The following is a 17450-nucleotide window of genomic DNA, read 5'->3' on the forward strand; positions in this document are numbered from 1 at the left end:
TACCACAAGGTCGGGAACCTTGTAAGGGAACTGTGTAGACAAGGTACCAAACCAGTCCAGTCTTTCCAAGATTCTTTTTTTTTTTTTTTTTTTGCGACAGGGTCTCACTGCATTGCCCAGGCTGGAGTGCAGTGGTGCAATTTTGGCTCACTGCAGCCTCTGCCTCCCAGGTTCAAGTGATTCTCCCACTTCAGCTTCCTGAGTAGCTGGAACTACAGGTGTGCACCACCACTCCTGGCTAATTTTTGTATTTGTTGGTAGATATATGGCTTCACCATGTTGGCCAGGGTGATCTTGAACACCCCAACCTCAAGTGAACTGCCCACCTCAGTCTCCCAAAGTGCTGGGCCCCCTTTTATTGTATTTTATTTTATTCTTGTTAACATTTTTTAATAGAGGCAGAGTCTCACTATGTTCCCCAGGCTGGTCTCAAACTTCTGGACTCAAGTGATCCACTTACCTCAGCCTCCCAAAGTTCTGGGATTACAGGCCTGAGCCACCAAGCCTGGCCACCAAGGGACTTTTTATGGCTCTGTAAAGTCAACTTCAGTTCCTCAAAGTAGTCTGGTCATATATGAAGCTATATCATTTCAGTCAAAGCCTTGGTAAAATTACCAGAGTCTCCAATGTGGCCTGTTATGAAAGAAAACATATTCTTACTGAACTTATGCAAATAACTATATTGTCATAAAATTACAATAGCCAGGTGCAGTGGCTCACGCCTGTAATCCTAGCACTTTGGGAGGCTGTGGTGGGCAGATCAGTTGAGGTCAGGAGTTAGAGATCAGCCTGGCCAACGTGGTGAAACCCCGTCTTTACTAAAAATATAAAAATTATGCCAGGTGCAGTGGCTCACGCCTGTAATCGCAGCACTTTGGGAGGCCAAGGTGGATGGATCACGAGGTCAGGAGTTTGAGACCAATGTCAGGAGGTCAGGAGTATGACCAATATGGTGAAACCCTATCTCTACTAAGAATACAAAAATTAGCTGGGCATGGTGGCGGGCACCTGTAATCCCAGCTACTCGGGAGGCTGAAGCAGGAGAATTGCTTGAACCCAGGAGGCAGAGGTTGCAGTGAGCCAAGATTGCACCACTGCACTCCAGCCTGGGCAACAGAGCAAGACTCCGCCTCAAAAAGAAAAAAAGAAAACTTAGCCAAGCTTGGTGGCATGTACCTGTAGTCCCAGCTACTTGGGAGGCTGAGGTAAGAGAATTGCTTGAACCTGGGAGGCAGAGGCTGCAGTGAGCCGAGATTGTGCCACTGCACTCCAGCCTGGGTGATAGAGCAAGACTCTGTCTCAAATAATAATAATAATAATAATAATAATAATAATAATAATTTAAAAATGAAAATAAAAAATAAAATAAATACTCACAAATAGTTTGCAAATTTTGGAGAAATCAGGTAAAGAGAAAGACAAATATTTCAATTTTGCTCACAAAAGTATACTTTATCCAGTTGCTGTGACAAAAGAAAAAATTTTCTTTACTGAAAAACAATATAAAAAGAATCAGCATTGTTTCAAATTTTTTAAATCATAAAAATCACTTTTATCCTCTGTCAGTTTAGTCCCATGTAAATAATTCTTGCTCTGTTTGATGTTGGGTTATCAGTCTTCATGAATGCCTCAAGTTTTTATTAGAGTTCTGGAAGCTTTTACTTAGTCCAGTGGTATGATCTCTGAAGTTACCAGAAACCTGTATTCAAGAGTACTTGTCAGGGTTTTTTCCAAAGATATCCTTAAAGAAGAAGCAAATTTTGGTGTGTAGCTGATTATAGATGACTTTTTTTTAAAAGAATCAAAGTAAAATAAAAATTGTCTCTGGATGATAAAAGGCTTAGAATAGCCATGGTCAAAGATGAAATTGACTAGGATATTTGGTTATTTGTGTGGCATATAACAGTTTATCATAATAATTATGATAATGATATACTGATAACATATACCAAGACATATCAGACTTTTAGGAATCTCATACAATTTTGGAACACATTAGTAATATACTTTTATAAATATAACTCAAAGAAAGTTAAACAGCATTTCTTATTTGACAGTATTTCCCATATGACTTTGCCATACCAAAGAAGCTTAATGTGTCTCTTTTGGACTTCCAGGGGTTCCGGTTATGCCCAAGTTAGCTTGGGTCAAAAAGACTTAATTTTTGAATTTAAAATTTAATTTTGTAAAGTATCTCAAATATTAAAGGTTTAAAACACTTGATATAAAAATAAGAAAGTTTTCAAATACATGATCAAAATAGAATCACAGGTCGCTACAAAATAATGGTAATTAATTTAGCCAAAATGATAATTCAAAGATTTCAAAAAGCAAAAATCACTCTGATAGAGGAGATTCAGGTCTCAATCAAGAGACCTAAAAAAGACAGCATGGGACAGACTCTCCCCTGTTACCTTTTCTTTGCCATCTATGCGAAAATAAATACATCTTTTACCGTCTCTTATTAATACTGCATTACATTTTTATTCAAAGGAGAACAACAAGTTTTACTTTTAGGCCAGGCACAGTGGTTCATGCCTATAATCCCAGCCCTTTGTTAGGCCAAAGCAGGCAGATCACCTGAGCTCGGGAGTTCAACACCAGCCTGAGCAACATGGTGAAACCCTGTCTCTACAAAAGATACAAAAATTAGTTGGTTGTGGTGGCATGTGCCTATAGTCCCAGCTACCTGGGGGGTTGAGGCAGGAGGATTGCTTGAGCCTGGGAGGTCGAGGCTGCAGTGAGCCAAGATTGCACCACTGAACTTCATCTTGGGTGACAAAGTGAGACCCTGCCTCAAAAAAAGAAAAAAATTACTTATGCATTAGTATATTATCAATCATCCAATTCAGTCAGTTTTGATTACACAAGATAAGATTTCCATAAACCTTCAATAATCTCTCACCATTTTCTATTAAAGAGCAGATCAATGCTCTGATAAAACCCAGTGGTTGTTCCAACACAGGAGCCCAGATTCTGGCCTTACATGAGTATACTTTTGATATTAATACTTAAGTTTTAGAAAAACTTATTTAAAATTTCCTTCTTTTTTTTTTTTTTTTTTTTTTTTTGAGATAGAGTTTCGCTGCTGTTGCCCAGGCTGGAGTGCAGTGGCAATGAGACAGTTCATAAGGAATTTGGGTTTCACCATGTTGGCCAGGCTGGTCTCAAACTCCTGACCTCAGGTGATCCACCTGCCTTGGCCTCCCAAAGTGGTGGGATTACAGCCGTGAGCCACCGCACCAGCCATTTCCTTCTGATTTCTTTTTTTTTTGGAGATGGAGTCTTGCTCTGTCACTCAGGCTGGAGTGCAGTGGCGTGATCTCTGCTCACTACAACCTCCACCTCCCAGATTCAAGTGATTCTCCTGCCTCAGTCTCCTGAGTAGCTGTGATTACAGGCGCTTGCCAACACACCTAGCTAATTTTTGTATTTTTAGTAGAGATGAGATTTACCCGTGTTGGTCAGGCTGGTCTCAAACTCCTGACCTTGTGATCTGTCTGCCTCGGCCTCCCAAAGTTCTGGGATTACAGGCATGAGCCACTGCAGCCAGCCATTTCCTTCTTATTTTAACCAATTTGATCACATACAAAATGTCTTTTACGAGATTAATCTTCCACAGACCTTCTAGAATTTGCTTAAATCTTCAGTTTTGTCCTATACTTCCTTTTTATTTTGGCATTCTACGTTAGGACAAAAATTTACTTCCCTTTTCCCGTTATCATTTTGACTACACAAAGTTCTCTCTCATGCAAAAGAAAAATTACTCTTTCAACAGTCTTTACCAAAAACACATCTGACTTTCTCTATACCCTCTGTAAATAGAATTGTTTCTTTTATATCAAGTAGTTTTAATCACATATATTAACTATAATTTTCACTCTTAGTAACCCAAATTTCCAGTGAAAAATCTAGGAAGTAAGTAATTTTTAGCTGTTTTCTACCAGCATTTGTAGATGAAAATAATTTCATAATTTCTAGAAAGATGGCTCCTAAATTTTTTTTGTTAACAGATTGAAATATATTTAGCTTTTCTATACCATATAAATGATTCAGACATTTTATGATGACCTATTACTTAATTTAACATAACGTGATACTAAGTTACTGAAAACAATTTTTGTTTGTTTGTTTGTTTGTTTGTTTGTTTTTGAGACGGAATTTCACTCTTGTTGCCCTGGTTAGAGTGCAATGGTGTGATCTTGGCTCACTGCAACCTCCGCCACCTGGGTTCAAGCGATTCTCTTGCCTCAACCTCCCGAGTAGCTGGGATTACAGGCATGCACCACCACGCCTGGCTAATTTTGTATTTGTAGTAGAGATGGGGTTTCTCCATGTTGGTCAGACTGGTTTCGAACTCCCGACCTCAGGTGATCTGCCCGCCTTGGCCTCCCAAAGTGCTGGGATTACAGGCATTAGCCACTGTGCCCAGCATGAAAACAATTTTTAAAACTATGAAATGTTCATTTATAAACTTTTATCCCATTTACATGTATTTTATTTTTTCATTCTTAACTATTTTGCCTGAATAGTTCATTAAACAAAGCTAGCCACCATCAATTTATTTCTTTGCTAATCATTTCTGTAGCCTGTGAATGTCATCCTCCCAAGCAGCTGGGACTTGAGGCTTCTCCACCATGCCCAGCCAGGTTTTTTGTTTTGTTTTGTTGATTTTTGGTAGAGATGGGGTCTTGCTATGTTGCCCAGGCTGGTCTCAAACTCCTGGCCTTAAGTGATCCTCCCACCTCAGCCTCCTGAGTAGCTGGGATTACAGATGCAAGCCACCATGCTTAGCTCTTGAATCGCATTATGTAAGGTTGACACTGTGAACACTCATTTTGCATCCACATACCCAGTTTCCTATCCATTCACCCATTATTCATTCATCCATCCATCATTCACCGAACATCTATTCAGCATACATTTTGGGCCATGAGTCAAGGAATAGATCAGATCCTTCCCTGACCTGGAAGAGTTCCCTGGCTGGTTGGGGGAGAAGCTGGCAGCTCCCGACGATAAATTCTTTTTTTTTTTTTTTTTGGAAATAGATTCTCACTCTGTTGCCCAGGCTGGAGTGCAGTGGCGTAGTGGCATGATCATGGCTCACTGCAACCTCCTGGGCTCAGGTGACTCGCCCCTGACCTCATTCTCCCAAGTAGCTAGGACTACAGGTGCATGCCACCACGCCCAGCTATTTATTTATTTATTTATTTATTTATGGTAGAGGCAGAGTCTCACTGTGTTGCCCAGGCTGGTCTCGAACTCCTTGGACTCAAGTGATCCTCCTACCTCAGCCTCCCAAAGTGTTGGGATTACAGACATGAGCCATCATGACTGACTAGCCCCTGATAATTCTGTTCAATTCAGCAAACACTTCTGGGTCACCCCCTGGTCCCTGTGGGGAGTGGGAATGAAGCAAACCTGCCCTCAAGAAGCTCCCAGTCAATGGGGCAGCCAGATCTGGGCCCAGCAGCTGAGTGTAAGGCCAGCTGTAAGAAAGGCTAAGATGGAGGTGAGATCACACCCTTAGGGAAGGGAGTGCAGAACAGACTTTGGAGAAAACAGCAATTTCAAAAAGCAGAGATATGGAAGGTGGGAAGAGCAGGAAGCATGAACCCCACTGACCTCTCATGTAGTCCAGGGCCAGAGGGTCACAGACTCCCTGGAATGTATGTTTCATGAGGGCAGCACCTGGAACAAGGCCCAGCACATAATAGGTGCTCAGTTAATACTCAATAAGTAGATGCTCTTTCCCAGACCCCAAGCTGTTTGCCTTGAAGTCCTACTTGAAAGACTGGGAAAGCAAGTCACAAGCAAGACTTGTCCTAGATAAAGTAAAGTGTGAGGAGGGGGTGCAAATCAAGATTTGAGGCATACCTGATGCAGACCTCCAAGGATCAGAGAGGTCCTAGTCCCAGCTCATCCACTAACTTGCCACTTGACTTTGGGCTAGTCACCTCACCTTCAGATGCCTTCATTGGAAAAGAATACAAGGGTAAGAGGAGGTGACCTCTGCGGGGGGCCTGTTATTTGGAAAGTGACAGTATTATGACTTTTTTCCTAACTCCCTCCTGCACAGAAACTCAGCCAAGAATGTTTAAAGCAGCTGGCAATCAAGAAGCAGCAGCACATTGACAACATAACCCAGATAGAAGATGCCACCGAGAAGCTCAAGGCAAGTGGACATTTCTTCCTCATTCCCATGGAAAGACTCACATTTCCCCCCCAGACAAAAGGGACCCCCAATATGGAGCCAGTGAAAAATAAAAACCAACTGCGAAGGGGCAGATTGAGTTTGGTGGGGCCTGGAGCTACTGTAATTCAGGGTTCTTTAGAAAAAGAACACAAAATTACAGATAAAATTAGGTGCAAGACCATGATCGGGCCCTGCAAGTGAGGGTCCCTGAGCTCCGGTTTCCTTTGCTTTGTGGCAAATCTCTGGTTCCTTAGTGTCATCTGCCACTCTCTTGGAGTAACTAGCCCATTATCCCAAATTGCCTTAAACAAAGCAAAACACAGCTTAAGAAATATGCAGATATCTCTTTAATTCCACTGCCATGCTGAAAGAAAGCAAGTAGGGTGTAGATCTGTTCCACAAATAGGTACTTTCTTCACTCTCCTTTCATAATGATGTTTGGATTCTCTGTGGATTTTTAATGGAAAGTTGAGACTGACGTTTTTCTAAGTAACCATTTTGACCATGACAAAGTTGTGTTTTTAGGCCTCAGGGGCTGGTCCCTTCCCCTTGCATCCTCTGTTGCTCCCTCCTCGCAGTGAGGGCTGGGGTGGGAGGCCCTCCTGGGGCCTGTCCCACTGAGAGCTGGAAGAACCCCTGCTCTGCACTTTGGGAGGCCGAGGCTGGAGGATCACTTGAGCCCAGGAGTTCGAGACCAGCCTAGGCAAGATAATCAGACCCCCATCTCTACTGAAAATAAAATAGCCAGGCATGGTGGTGCACGCCTGCAGTCCCAGCTGTTTGAGAGGCTGAGGTGGGAAGATCACTTGAGCCCTGAAGCTTGAGGCTGCAGTGACCTAGGATCACGTCATTGCGCTCCAGCCTGAGCAACAGAGCAAGATCCTATCAAAAAAAAAAAAAAAGGAACCCCTGACTGATTCACACAAGAGGAGGAGTGGCTCTGACCATGGGAGAAGCTGGTACCCAGTTTCTCCTGTGACCAGGCCAGGCCACAGAATGGGCTCCCACATTTACCTAAAATCCATTCTCTGTTAGGTGTCTTCATGACAGTTTGCCGGTACCCTGAGGACATTTGTGGGTCACACCTGTGGCCCCAGCTTAATCATTAATAGTGTCCCTCATGTCTTCATGAGCAGAACTCTGGGCTTGGAGATAAATGGTACCAAAGGATTTAGAAAGTGAAAGCTGTCACGTTGGAGGAGCTGTGGGGAGGCCTGAAGATCAGGCTCCTTGTCTGCAAATGCCTGAGCAGATATGCTTTGAGGGCCCCCAAGAAAAGAATTAGGACCCATGTGGAGGGTCTAAGGTTTCCCTGGGCCACACTGGAAGAATTGTCTTGGGCCACATATAAAATACACTAACACTAACGATAGCTGATGAGCTTAAAAAAAAAAAAAATCCCCAAAATCTCATAATATTTTAAGAAAGTTTACAAATTTGTTGCCACATTCCGAGCTGTCCAAGCTTGGCCTGAGGGATGGCATGGGGTAGGTTTCAGCTTAATCTAAGGAATGGTTCTCTTTCTCTTGACCCTTTCCCCCAACTAACTTTTTAACTTTTTATAGATTTAGAGGAAGTTGCGAAAATAGTAGAGTTTTGTGTACCTTGACTTAGTTTTCCCCAAGGGTTATTTGTTACATAACTATAGCACACTGTCCAAATAAAAAAATGGATGGTATGTGTATATAGTTTTACATCAACTTATCACATGTATAGATTTGCGTAACTACCGTTGCAATCAAAATGCAGGCTATTCCATCACAACCAAGTTCTACCTTCTTCTAGGCCAAGCGAGGTGGCTCACGCCTATAATCCCAGCACTTTAGAAGGCTGAGGCAGGCAGATCATTTGAGGTCAGGAGTTCAAGACCAGCCTGGCCAACATGATGAAACCCCATCTCCACTAAAAAAAAAAAAAATACAAAAAATAGCCAGGAATGGTGTTGCCTATAATCCAAGCTACTCAGAAGGCTGAGGTGGGAGGATCACTTGAACCCAGGAGGTGGAGATTGCAGTGAGCCAAGATCACACCTCTGTACTCCAGCCTGGATGACAGAGCAAGACTCCATCTAAAAAAAAAAAAAAAAAAAGATCTACCTTCTTCTACACCTTTATGGCCACTTCCCTACCCACTGTCTCCCCCCAGGCAATCCCTAACCCCTGGCAGTTATTAATTTGTTTGATAATTGTGGCATTTGAAAATGTCATAAAAATGGAAAATGACTTTTTGAGGTATTTTTCACTCAGCAGAATGCCCTTGGGATCCACCCAAGTTGTTGTGAGAACCACTAGTTCATTCCCATGTATTGCTGAGTAGTAATATTCCACTAATCAGGTAGTATGGATGTACCATAGAGGTTTTTTTTTAACCATTTACCTATTGTAGGCCGTCTGGTACAGTCTAGGGCTATTACAAATAAAGCTTCTTTAAACAGTTGTGTCCAGGTTTCTGTGTGGACGTAAGTTTTCATTTCTCTGTGTTAGATGCCCAGGAGTGCTGTTGCTGGGTCATATGGCACTTGCCTGTTTTGTTTTTTAAGAAACTGCCAAATGCTTTTCTAGAGTGGTTGTGCCATTTTACATTCCCACCAGCAATGCATGAGAGAGTGTTTTTCTGCATCTTTGACAACATTTGGCATTGTCACAAGTTGTTATCTTAACCTGTATAACCTGTGTGTAATGATACCTTATCATGGTCTTAATTTGCATTCCCCCGGTGGCTAGTGATGTTGAGTATCTATTCATTGCTTGTTTGCCATCTCTACAAAAAATTAAAAAATCATCCAGGTGTAGTGGCACATGCCTGTAGTCCCAGCAACTCAGGAGGCTGATGTGGGAGGATCGCTTGAGCCCAGTAGGTTGAAGTTGCAGTGAGCTATGACCATGCCACTACACACCAGCCTGGGTGACAGTGCAAGACCCTGTCTCAAAAAAAAAAAGAAAAGAAAGAAAGAAAGAAAGAAAAGAAAAAGAGTTTGTTGGGATTTTGATAGGAATTATGTTAAACCTGTTTATCAATTTGGGGAGAATTGACATTTTTACTATGTTTTCTTCCAATCCATGAACATGGTATATCTTTCCATTTATTTAGATCTTTGTTTTCTTTCATCACCATTTTATAATTTTCAGCATACAAATTCTGCATGTTTTGTTAGGCTTATAGCTAAGTGGCCTTCATAAGGTAGTAATAAAAATGGAATTAGTAGTCAGCATTTTAAACCTGAGATGTATTTGTATAAAAATTTATATTTAGGAAATCAGAAAGATATTGCCACCCTATGCTTGCACTCTCATGTCGGGGCAGATGGAGCTGAGCAACGGCTACTCCCATGGCATGGGATCTCCCAGCTCTACCCTGCCCACTTCCTTCAGTGTTAACAACCTGGCTCCTGTGAACATTTATATTTCAATTCCTGATCAATAAACAGATTTTTAAAAATTCATCCATAATCCTACATCCTGCCACTTCAGGCCAACTGTTATTCACATTTCGAGATTTTTTTCCTATATATTCATATGCTTTTAATGTAGCTTGAGTCATATTGTACATACAATTCTAATATATCCCCAAACTGGAGGTGAGGCATAGTGGTTCATTTTCTTGTGTGGTTTGTCACATGTATTATCGTCTTGTCTCCAGTAGGTATTTACCATAGAAGTCCAATACACCATAGATTGTGAGTGTGCCCCTTCAGAGCATTGTGACATGAGCATCTTCAGGGGATGCTATGAGTTTCAGTAGCTCCAGACTCATTTTCATATTATTTTTCAGTTTTGAGTTTCCATGAATTTGGACTGCAGCCCTGCTTAATGCAAACCTGTTGTTTTATTTGTTTTGCTGAAGACTTTCTTTTCACCTGTGACCCTGGATGGATGACTAGATTCCTTTTCTTTTCCATGGGCCAGTGGGTGGAGTTTTTCTGGTGCCTAGTTGATGGATGGAGCAGCTCTTTGTGCATCTGACTTGATGCAGGTTACTCATTTCCACTCTCAGCTGGAATGCGGCCAGGTACCCTGTGCTCCCCCTGGATGGCCAGGCCCCATTGTGGTGTGGCTTTCATCTGCATGCATGCACCTCTGGCTCCACTCCTTCCAGGTTGCTTAGCTTCAGCTCCTGCCAGGTCACTCACACCGTGTTTCCTTTTTGGTTTTGGCACCAGTGAATATCCTTTGTTTGTTTGTTTTATTTTGTTTTTGTTTGTTTTTTGAGACGGAGTCTCAAACTGTCGCCAAGGCTAGAGCACAGTGGCATGATCTCAGCTCACTGCAACCTCCGCCTCTTGGGTTCCAGCGATTATCCTGCCTCAGCCTCCTGACTTGCTGGGACTGCCAGTGCCCACCACCATGCCTGGCTAATTTTTGCATTTTTAGTAGAGATGGGGTTTCACTATGTTGACCAGGCTGGTCTCGAACTCCTGACGTCAAGTGATCTGCCCACCTTGGCCTCCCAAAGTTCTGTGTTTGTTTTATTTGGCACTCGGTGATAAAATTTTAAAATTTGCTCATTTTTATCAGCATTTCTCTGTGTTTGAAGTAGAAAGGGGGATTTTCCATGTCAGCTCCTCCCTTATTAACCAAAACTATATGTTGCTTTTATATATGGATTTTTGTTGTTTTTGTTCAGGATCATAACACTTTTCTATGTCATTAAAAGTTCTTTTTCAATGTCAGTATTAGAGGCTGTATCTTCCATTATATGAATCTCCTGTGATTCATTAAGGTAGTTACCTAATTTTCAGACAGTTTGGTAATTATTTTGGTCACCGTGGTTTATTTCCTTCAGGACACAACCCTAGAAGTGATGCATTTACAATAAGCACAAACGTGTGTAAGTATCCCAATGCCTTCTGTTGAATTGTGGCAGGCGTAGTTTGTGGCAGAGAGGTCTGGGGCAACTGTGTGGCTCGGTTCTTATTTACATAGAGGTAACACTAGGGGAAATTCCATTCATTTGCCTACAAATTAATCCATAAAACAGGTCTGTAAACACATTAAAATCAATAAAATGTATACATGGTCCAAAGTCTGTTGTTCAGAAGCCAATGACCAGGCCCAACCAGTTCCTTCTAGAGAACAATTAAGGACTTGGCCATTAATTCCCAGCTGACACCCATTAAGTGATTTTCTCTTATATCCTCATTCGTAGGCTGATTACCTCTCCCATCATGCCATCCCAGGTGGTGTCATGGTTTAAATGTTTGCCCCTTCTGAAGCTCCATGTTGAAACTTAATTCCCAATGTGGCAATGTTGAGAGGCGATTGAAGAGGCGATGTTATACCTCATGACCCGATAAAAAGGTCTTAAAAAGTCTTGATTGGGTCATGAGGGTTCTGCCCTCATGAATGGACTAATCCATTCATGGATTAATGGATGAAAGGGTTATCACTGGAGTGGGGCCGGTGTTTTATAAGGCGCAGAAGAGAGACCGGAACTAGCATGTTAGAGTGCTCAGTCCCCTCACCGTGCAATGCCCTGTGCCACCTTGGGGCCCTGCAGAGAGTCTCTGTATTAGGCCATTCTTGCATTGCTCTAAAGAAATACCTGAGGCTGGGTAATTTATAAAGAAAAGTGATTGAATTGGCTCACAGTTCTGCAGCTGTACAGGAAACATGGTGCTGGCATCTGCTCAGCTTCTGAGGAGGCCCCAGGAGGCTTTTACTCATGGTGAAGATGAAGCAAGAGCAAGAGCAAGAGAGGGGGGAGGAGCCACACAGTTCTAAACAGCCACATCTTGTGAGAATTCACTCACCACCAAGAGGACAGCTCCAAGGGGATGGTGCGAAACCATTCATGAGAAATCCACCCTCATGATCCAATCACGTCCCACCAGGCCCCACCTGCAACACTGGAGATTACAATTCTACATGAGATTTGGGAGGGGCGGGGGGACAATTATCTAAACTATATCTGTCTTCATCAACACGAAGGTCCTCACCAGATGTGGCCCCTTGATCTGGGGACCTAGCCTCCATAACTATAAGAATAAATCCCTTTTCATTATAAAGTCCCCAGTTTCCGGTTTTGTTATAAGCAGTAGAAAACAGACTAAAACGGGGGCCAGTACATCAGGTGTAGGGAAAATTCAATACATGGCCTTCTACCCTAACTTTTTACTCAAACTGGGATTAGATGACAACAGCAGAGTGGCTATGATCTTTCAGAATCTTCCACATTTTATACAGTGAGCTTTTGATTCCTTTATAAATGAAAAAAAAGTGTGTGTGTGTGTGTGTGTGTGTGTAGTTGGGTAGTTTCTATTGAATCCAGATATAGTTAGGGATTTAGAATGTCAAAGCTGAGGCTGGATTTGGTGGTTCACGTCTGTAATCTCAGCACTTTGGGAGGCCGAGGCAGGAGTTCCAGACCACCCTGGCCAACATGGTGAAACCCCTTCTCTACTAAAAATAGAAAAATTAGCCAGGTGTAGTGGCACATGCCTGTAATACCAGCTACTCAGGAGGCTGAGGCAGGAGAATTGCTTGAACCTGGGAGGCAGCAGTTGCAGTGAGCTGAGATCTTGCCACTGCACTCCAGCCTGGGCGACAGAGCAATACTCCGTCTCAAAAAAGCAAACAAACAAAAAAAAATGTCGAAGCTGAAAGGTCCTTAAAGATAGGGGCATCCAGGAAGAGGAAATACTTTGTCATTGATCACATAGCAAGGTAGGACCTGGGACCACAGCTCCATTCATCCAAGAAGTCCACTCAGGAAGACAGAAGCCACTTTGAAGGTTTCAGACAGCGGGAATTAATGCAGGGAATGGTGACACAAGCATGGAAGAGGCTAAAAAGCCAACTAGAAGGTGGTGAGGTGTTTAGCACCCACAGGAATCCATCTCCACCCCTGGGCTAGTGTTAACAGAGTGCAGGGGCCAAGGCCACCTGAACAGAAGCTGGAACCAGAATGGGCCTGTCCTTGGAAGCTGGAAGATGGAGGCAGCCATTCCTGGAGCCACTGCCCTGGTGGGAGGGATGCCCTGGCTGCTCCCTTGCCCTCACCCCCTGATTCTCCTCTAGCTCCCCTTCCCATTGGTTAAAGCCAGCCTGAAGGAGGATCCTGAAAATGCAGTCTGCAGGGCTCAGCCCCTCTGTCCTACAGAGCAGAGCTGGGGATGGGCAGGAAATGGACCTGAGACGCAAGGGCCCAGCTGGCACCAGACCCAGAACCCCTGCAGGTGGAATAAAGAGCCTCAGTTGCTGGCTCCATGCCTTTCTCTGTGACCCATAGGAGCTGTAGGGACTGAGCCATGATTTGGGATCAAGGGACCAGTGGGGGGACGTGAACCAGCCTTTGCCAGACTGGAAACGAAAAGATGGAGATCCTGCCAGGCCATGCTGCTGACCTTGACAATGCCACTGGTGTCCATCGCGCCTGCTGGGCATGGCCACTCCCTGCCTCTTCCTGCCTGCCATTGCCACCATACCAGAGTCTAAAGAGTCTCCATGCTAACGTGATCTGGGCAAAGTTGGACAGCATGCCTCCTTTCCCTGGTGGTGCATCCCATGAGAGGCATCCATGGGAGGGTTGTTGGAAGTCATACTCAGTTTTCAGCAAAATAGCACCCTCCTTTCATCTCCTCACTCTCCACAGGACCCAGAGGTAGATTCACAGAGTAGCCCACACTCTGCAAAATCCCCCAGCCTTCCCTGACTAGGGTTTCATGGCTGGTCAGCTTGTTTCTCTTCCACAGTCCCTAGACCCCACTCAGCTGGACTCTGTTAGGCCCTCACCCAGCCACCAGCCCTCTTCAAAGTCCAGCCCAGTTCAGCTGGGATGCAGTTTCACTTTGAACCAATGGGACCCAAACCAAATGGCGTACTTCCTTATTTCATGACCAGTGTATTCTCTTGCTCTCTTGTCCTCTCTCTGTCTACCCTTCCCTCTCTCTCTAACCCTTTCTGACCATATTGCATAATCAGCCTTATCTGCTTATACAAGAAGTTTTCTGGTGGCTGTTTTCCATACTGGTTACCACTGTGCTGGGAGTTAGAACAAGGTATAGTGTCATGAAGCTTCTTTTGTATTTTCTACTTTACAAAGTGGATCTGTAAAAACTGCTTGGAGCATAACTTGGTTGGGAGGAGATATGTGCCTCTTGGTTTCTCTACAAAGGTCCTCTGTGTACTTACGTTGCTTCAACGTGTTCATAAATCAAGAGTTTGAAATACATTTTATTTTCTTCATTTGGTCATTCAGTAAATATATATTTGTGTCCAGGCTCATTGACCCATTGCAACCATGTAAATGTGGACTAATTCCCAGGCTAGCTTAAAGCCAATATAATCCGTAGGCCTGCGGTATGAGCTAGCTTCGGAACCTATCCACTGCCTGGAGCAGTGGATAGGAAACACAGATTTAGAGAACTCATCTCATGTTTGCTGCTGTCCCCCTGAGAACATGGTATCATGGGAGCCTGCCCACCCCTTGTGATTGGCTGGGCTGAGGTCATTCTGCTATGTGGACTGTGTAGATGTTTGGGCTGAGGAAGGGGGCTGGCCTATGTTTAATTTTTTTTTTTTTTTTTTTTTTTTTTTGAGACAGAGTCTCGCTCTGTCACCAGGCTGGAGTGCAGTGGCGCAATCTTGGCTCACTGCAACCTCTGCCTCCCGGGTTCAAACGATTCTCCTGCCTTAGCCTCCTGAGTAGCTGGGACTACAGGTGCCTGCCACCATACCTGGCTAATGTTTTGTATCTTTAGTAGAAACAGGGTTTCACCATGTTGGCCAGGATGGTCTTGATCTCTTGACCACCCGCCTCGGCCTCCCAAAGTGCTGGGATTATAGGCGTGAGCCACAGTGCCCAGCTTTAGTGCTTTGTTAATTGTGTAAATAATACCTGAACAAATGGTCATTTTTAAAATTTGAACAATGGTACGGTATGGAACTATATAAAGTACAAAGTGAGAGCCTCTCTTTTTCCATACCCCCAATCCCATGCCTCTTGCCAAATATGACCACTAGTAACAGACATTTTAATTGCACTTGCAAATATATAGATGTATACATACATCCATATACAGGTTTTGTTTTATTATGTTCTACATAAATTTGGATCGTCTTGCATGTATTATTCTGCAGCTTGTTCTTTTTCACCTTTTTGGAGAACTTTCCCTGCTAGGACATATAGGTCTACTGCATTGTTTTTGGTTGTTGTTGTTTGTTTTTGGAGACGGAGTCTCGCTCTGTTGCCCAGGCTGGAGTGCAGTGGCGTGATCTCAGCTCACTGCAACCTCCGCCTCCCGGGTTCAAGCAATTATCTGCCTCAGCCTCCTGAGTAGCTGGGATTACAGGCACCCACCACCATGCCCGGCTAATTTTTTTTGTATTTTTAGTAGAGACGGGGTTTCACCATCTTGGCCAGGCTAGTCTTGAACTCCTGACCTCGTGAGCCGCCCACTTCGGCCTCCCAAAGTGCTGGGATTACAGGCATGAGCCACTGCGCCTGGCCTACTGCATTGTTTTTGTTGTTGTATTTTCTTCTTTGTTTTTTTTTAATGGTGATAAAATATACATAACATAAAATTTGCCATTCTAACCATTTTAAAGTATTCAATTCAGTGGCATGAATTATATTCACAATGTTGTATAGCCATCACCTGTGTCTACTTCCAAACCTTTTTCATTATCCCAAACAGAAACTCTGAAACCATCAAGCAATTACTCCCCATTTCCCCTCTCCCAGCCCTTAGTAACGTCGGCTCTACTTTCTGTCTCTATGCATTTGCCTGGTCTAGATATTTCATGTAAGCGGAATGATAAATTATTTGTCCTTTTGTGTCTGGCTTATTTCACTGGGGATGATGTCTTCAAGGTTCATCCATGTTGTAGCATGCATCAGCACACTGCATTCTTTGTAATCGCTGTAAATTATTTCATTGTACAAATGTAGCACAATTTATGTAATGAACCTATATACATGTCCCATATTGAAAATTGTGGCAAATATGTCATGGTTAACAACTGTCTAAGGCTGGTGCATAGGGGAATAAAATAATTTACCACAACAGTATTGAGTTTAGAAAGGCAGATTTATTTAGAGAAAAGGGGGAGATACATTGAAAGGGAGCAACGGGCCAGATGGCAGAAAGAAGGCTGTCTGCAAAGAGGCAGGGGCTGGAGGAAGTTTTCTAAGGTTGTGCTGCTTGAGCTGAATGCTTGCAGACAGGATGCCTGGGTGCAGGTGGGCTGTGAGCTGAGTGCTTGTAACAGGATGCTTGAGTGCTAGTGAGCTGTTTGTGGTTGACCCTATTTCTTAGAACATTCACTCCCCACTACTGTTGTTTCTGTTTCTGCTAGTGAAGCCCATTTTTCAATTTTTTTTTTTTTTTTTTTTTGAGTCAGTGTCTTGTTTTGTCGCCCAGGCTGGAGTGCAGTGGCTCGATCTCAGCTCACTGCAACCTCCACCTCCCCGGTTCAAGTGATTCTCAAGCCTCAGCCTCCCAAGTAGCTGGGATTACAGACACCCAATACCACGCCCAGTTAATTCTATTCTCTATTCTCTATGTGCAGAAGCTATATACAGAGAATCTTGGTATGCAGATCTTCATGCACATGTGAAAGCACTTTCTAGGATACAAGTAAAGTAAGAGGAATTGCTGCATGAAAGAATAAATGTATTTAAAACTTTGAGGCCAGGCACAGGGGTTCATGCCTATAATTCCAGCACTTTGGGAGGCCAAGGCAGGCAAATCATCTGAGGTCAGGAGTTCAAGACCCAGCCTGGCCAACAGTGACTCTCTGTCTCTGCTAAAAATACAAAAATTAGCTGGGCATGGTGATGGCCACCTGCAGTCCCAGCTACATGGCTGAGGCAGGAGAATTGCTTGTACCTGGGAAGCGGAGGTTGCAGTGAGCCGAGATCTTGCCATTGTACTCCAGCCTGGGCGACAAGAGCAAAACTTCATCTCAAAAGAAAAAAAAAAAAATTGATACCTATTGTCATATTGCCCTCTAAAAGCAAAGTACCAATAGACCCTACCACCCACAGTTTATATAAATGCCCTACTTCACATACCCTTACAGACTACATTTCAATCTCTTAAAAGTCTTCCAATCTAATGATCAAAAACTATTTTCTGGGCTGGGCATGGTGGCTCATGCCTGTAATCCCAGCACTTTGGGAGTCTGAGACAGGTGGATCACCTGAGGTCAGAAGTTCGAGACCAGTCTGACCAACATAGTGAAACTCCGTCTCTACTAAAAATACAAAATTACCCATGTGTGGTGGTACGTGCTTGTAATCCTAGCTACTCAGG

The 17450-nt window shown here is 43.4% G+C and overlaps 1 protein-coding gene across 5 annotated transcripts in view; it reads left to right on the forward strand.

Moving 5' to 3' along the window:
- Positions 1-17450, forward strand: part of TRIM14 (tripartite motif containing 14) — a 53462-nt gene that overhangs the window by 3213 nt on the left and 32799 nt on the right. For all 5 annotated transcript variants that reach the window (XM_023202977.2, XM_023202975.2, XM_026456159.1 and 2 more), the window contains exon 2: positions 6080-6175. In XM_023202977.2, the coding sequence (XP_023058745.1) occupies positions 6080-6175 (96 nt within the window). The remainder of the gene's footprint in view (positions 1-6079; positions 6176-17450) is intronic.

Source organism: Piliocolobus tephrosceles, chromosome 14 (assembly GCF_002776525.5).
Source record: "Piliocolobus tephrosceles isolate RC106 chromosome 14, ASM277652v3, whole genome shotgun sequence".
Lineage (NCBI taxonomy): Eukaryota > Metazoa > Chordata > Mammalia > Primates > Cercopithecidae > Piliocolobus > Piliocolobus tephrosceles.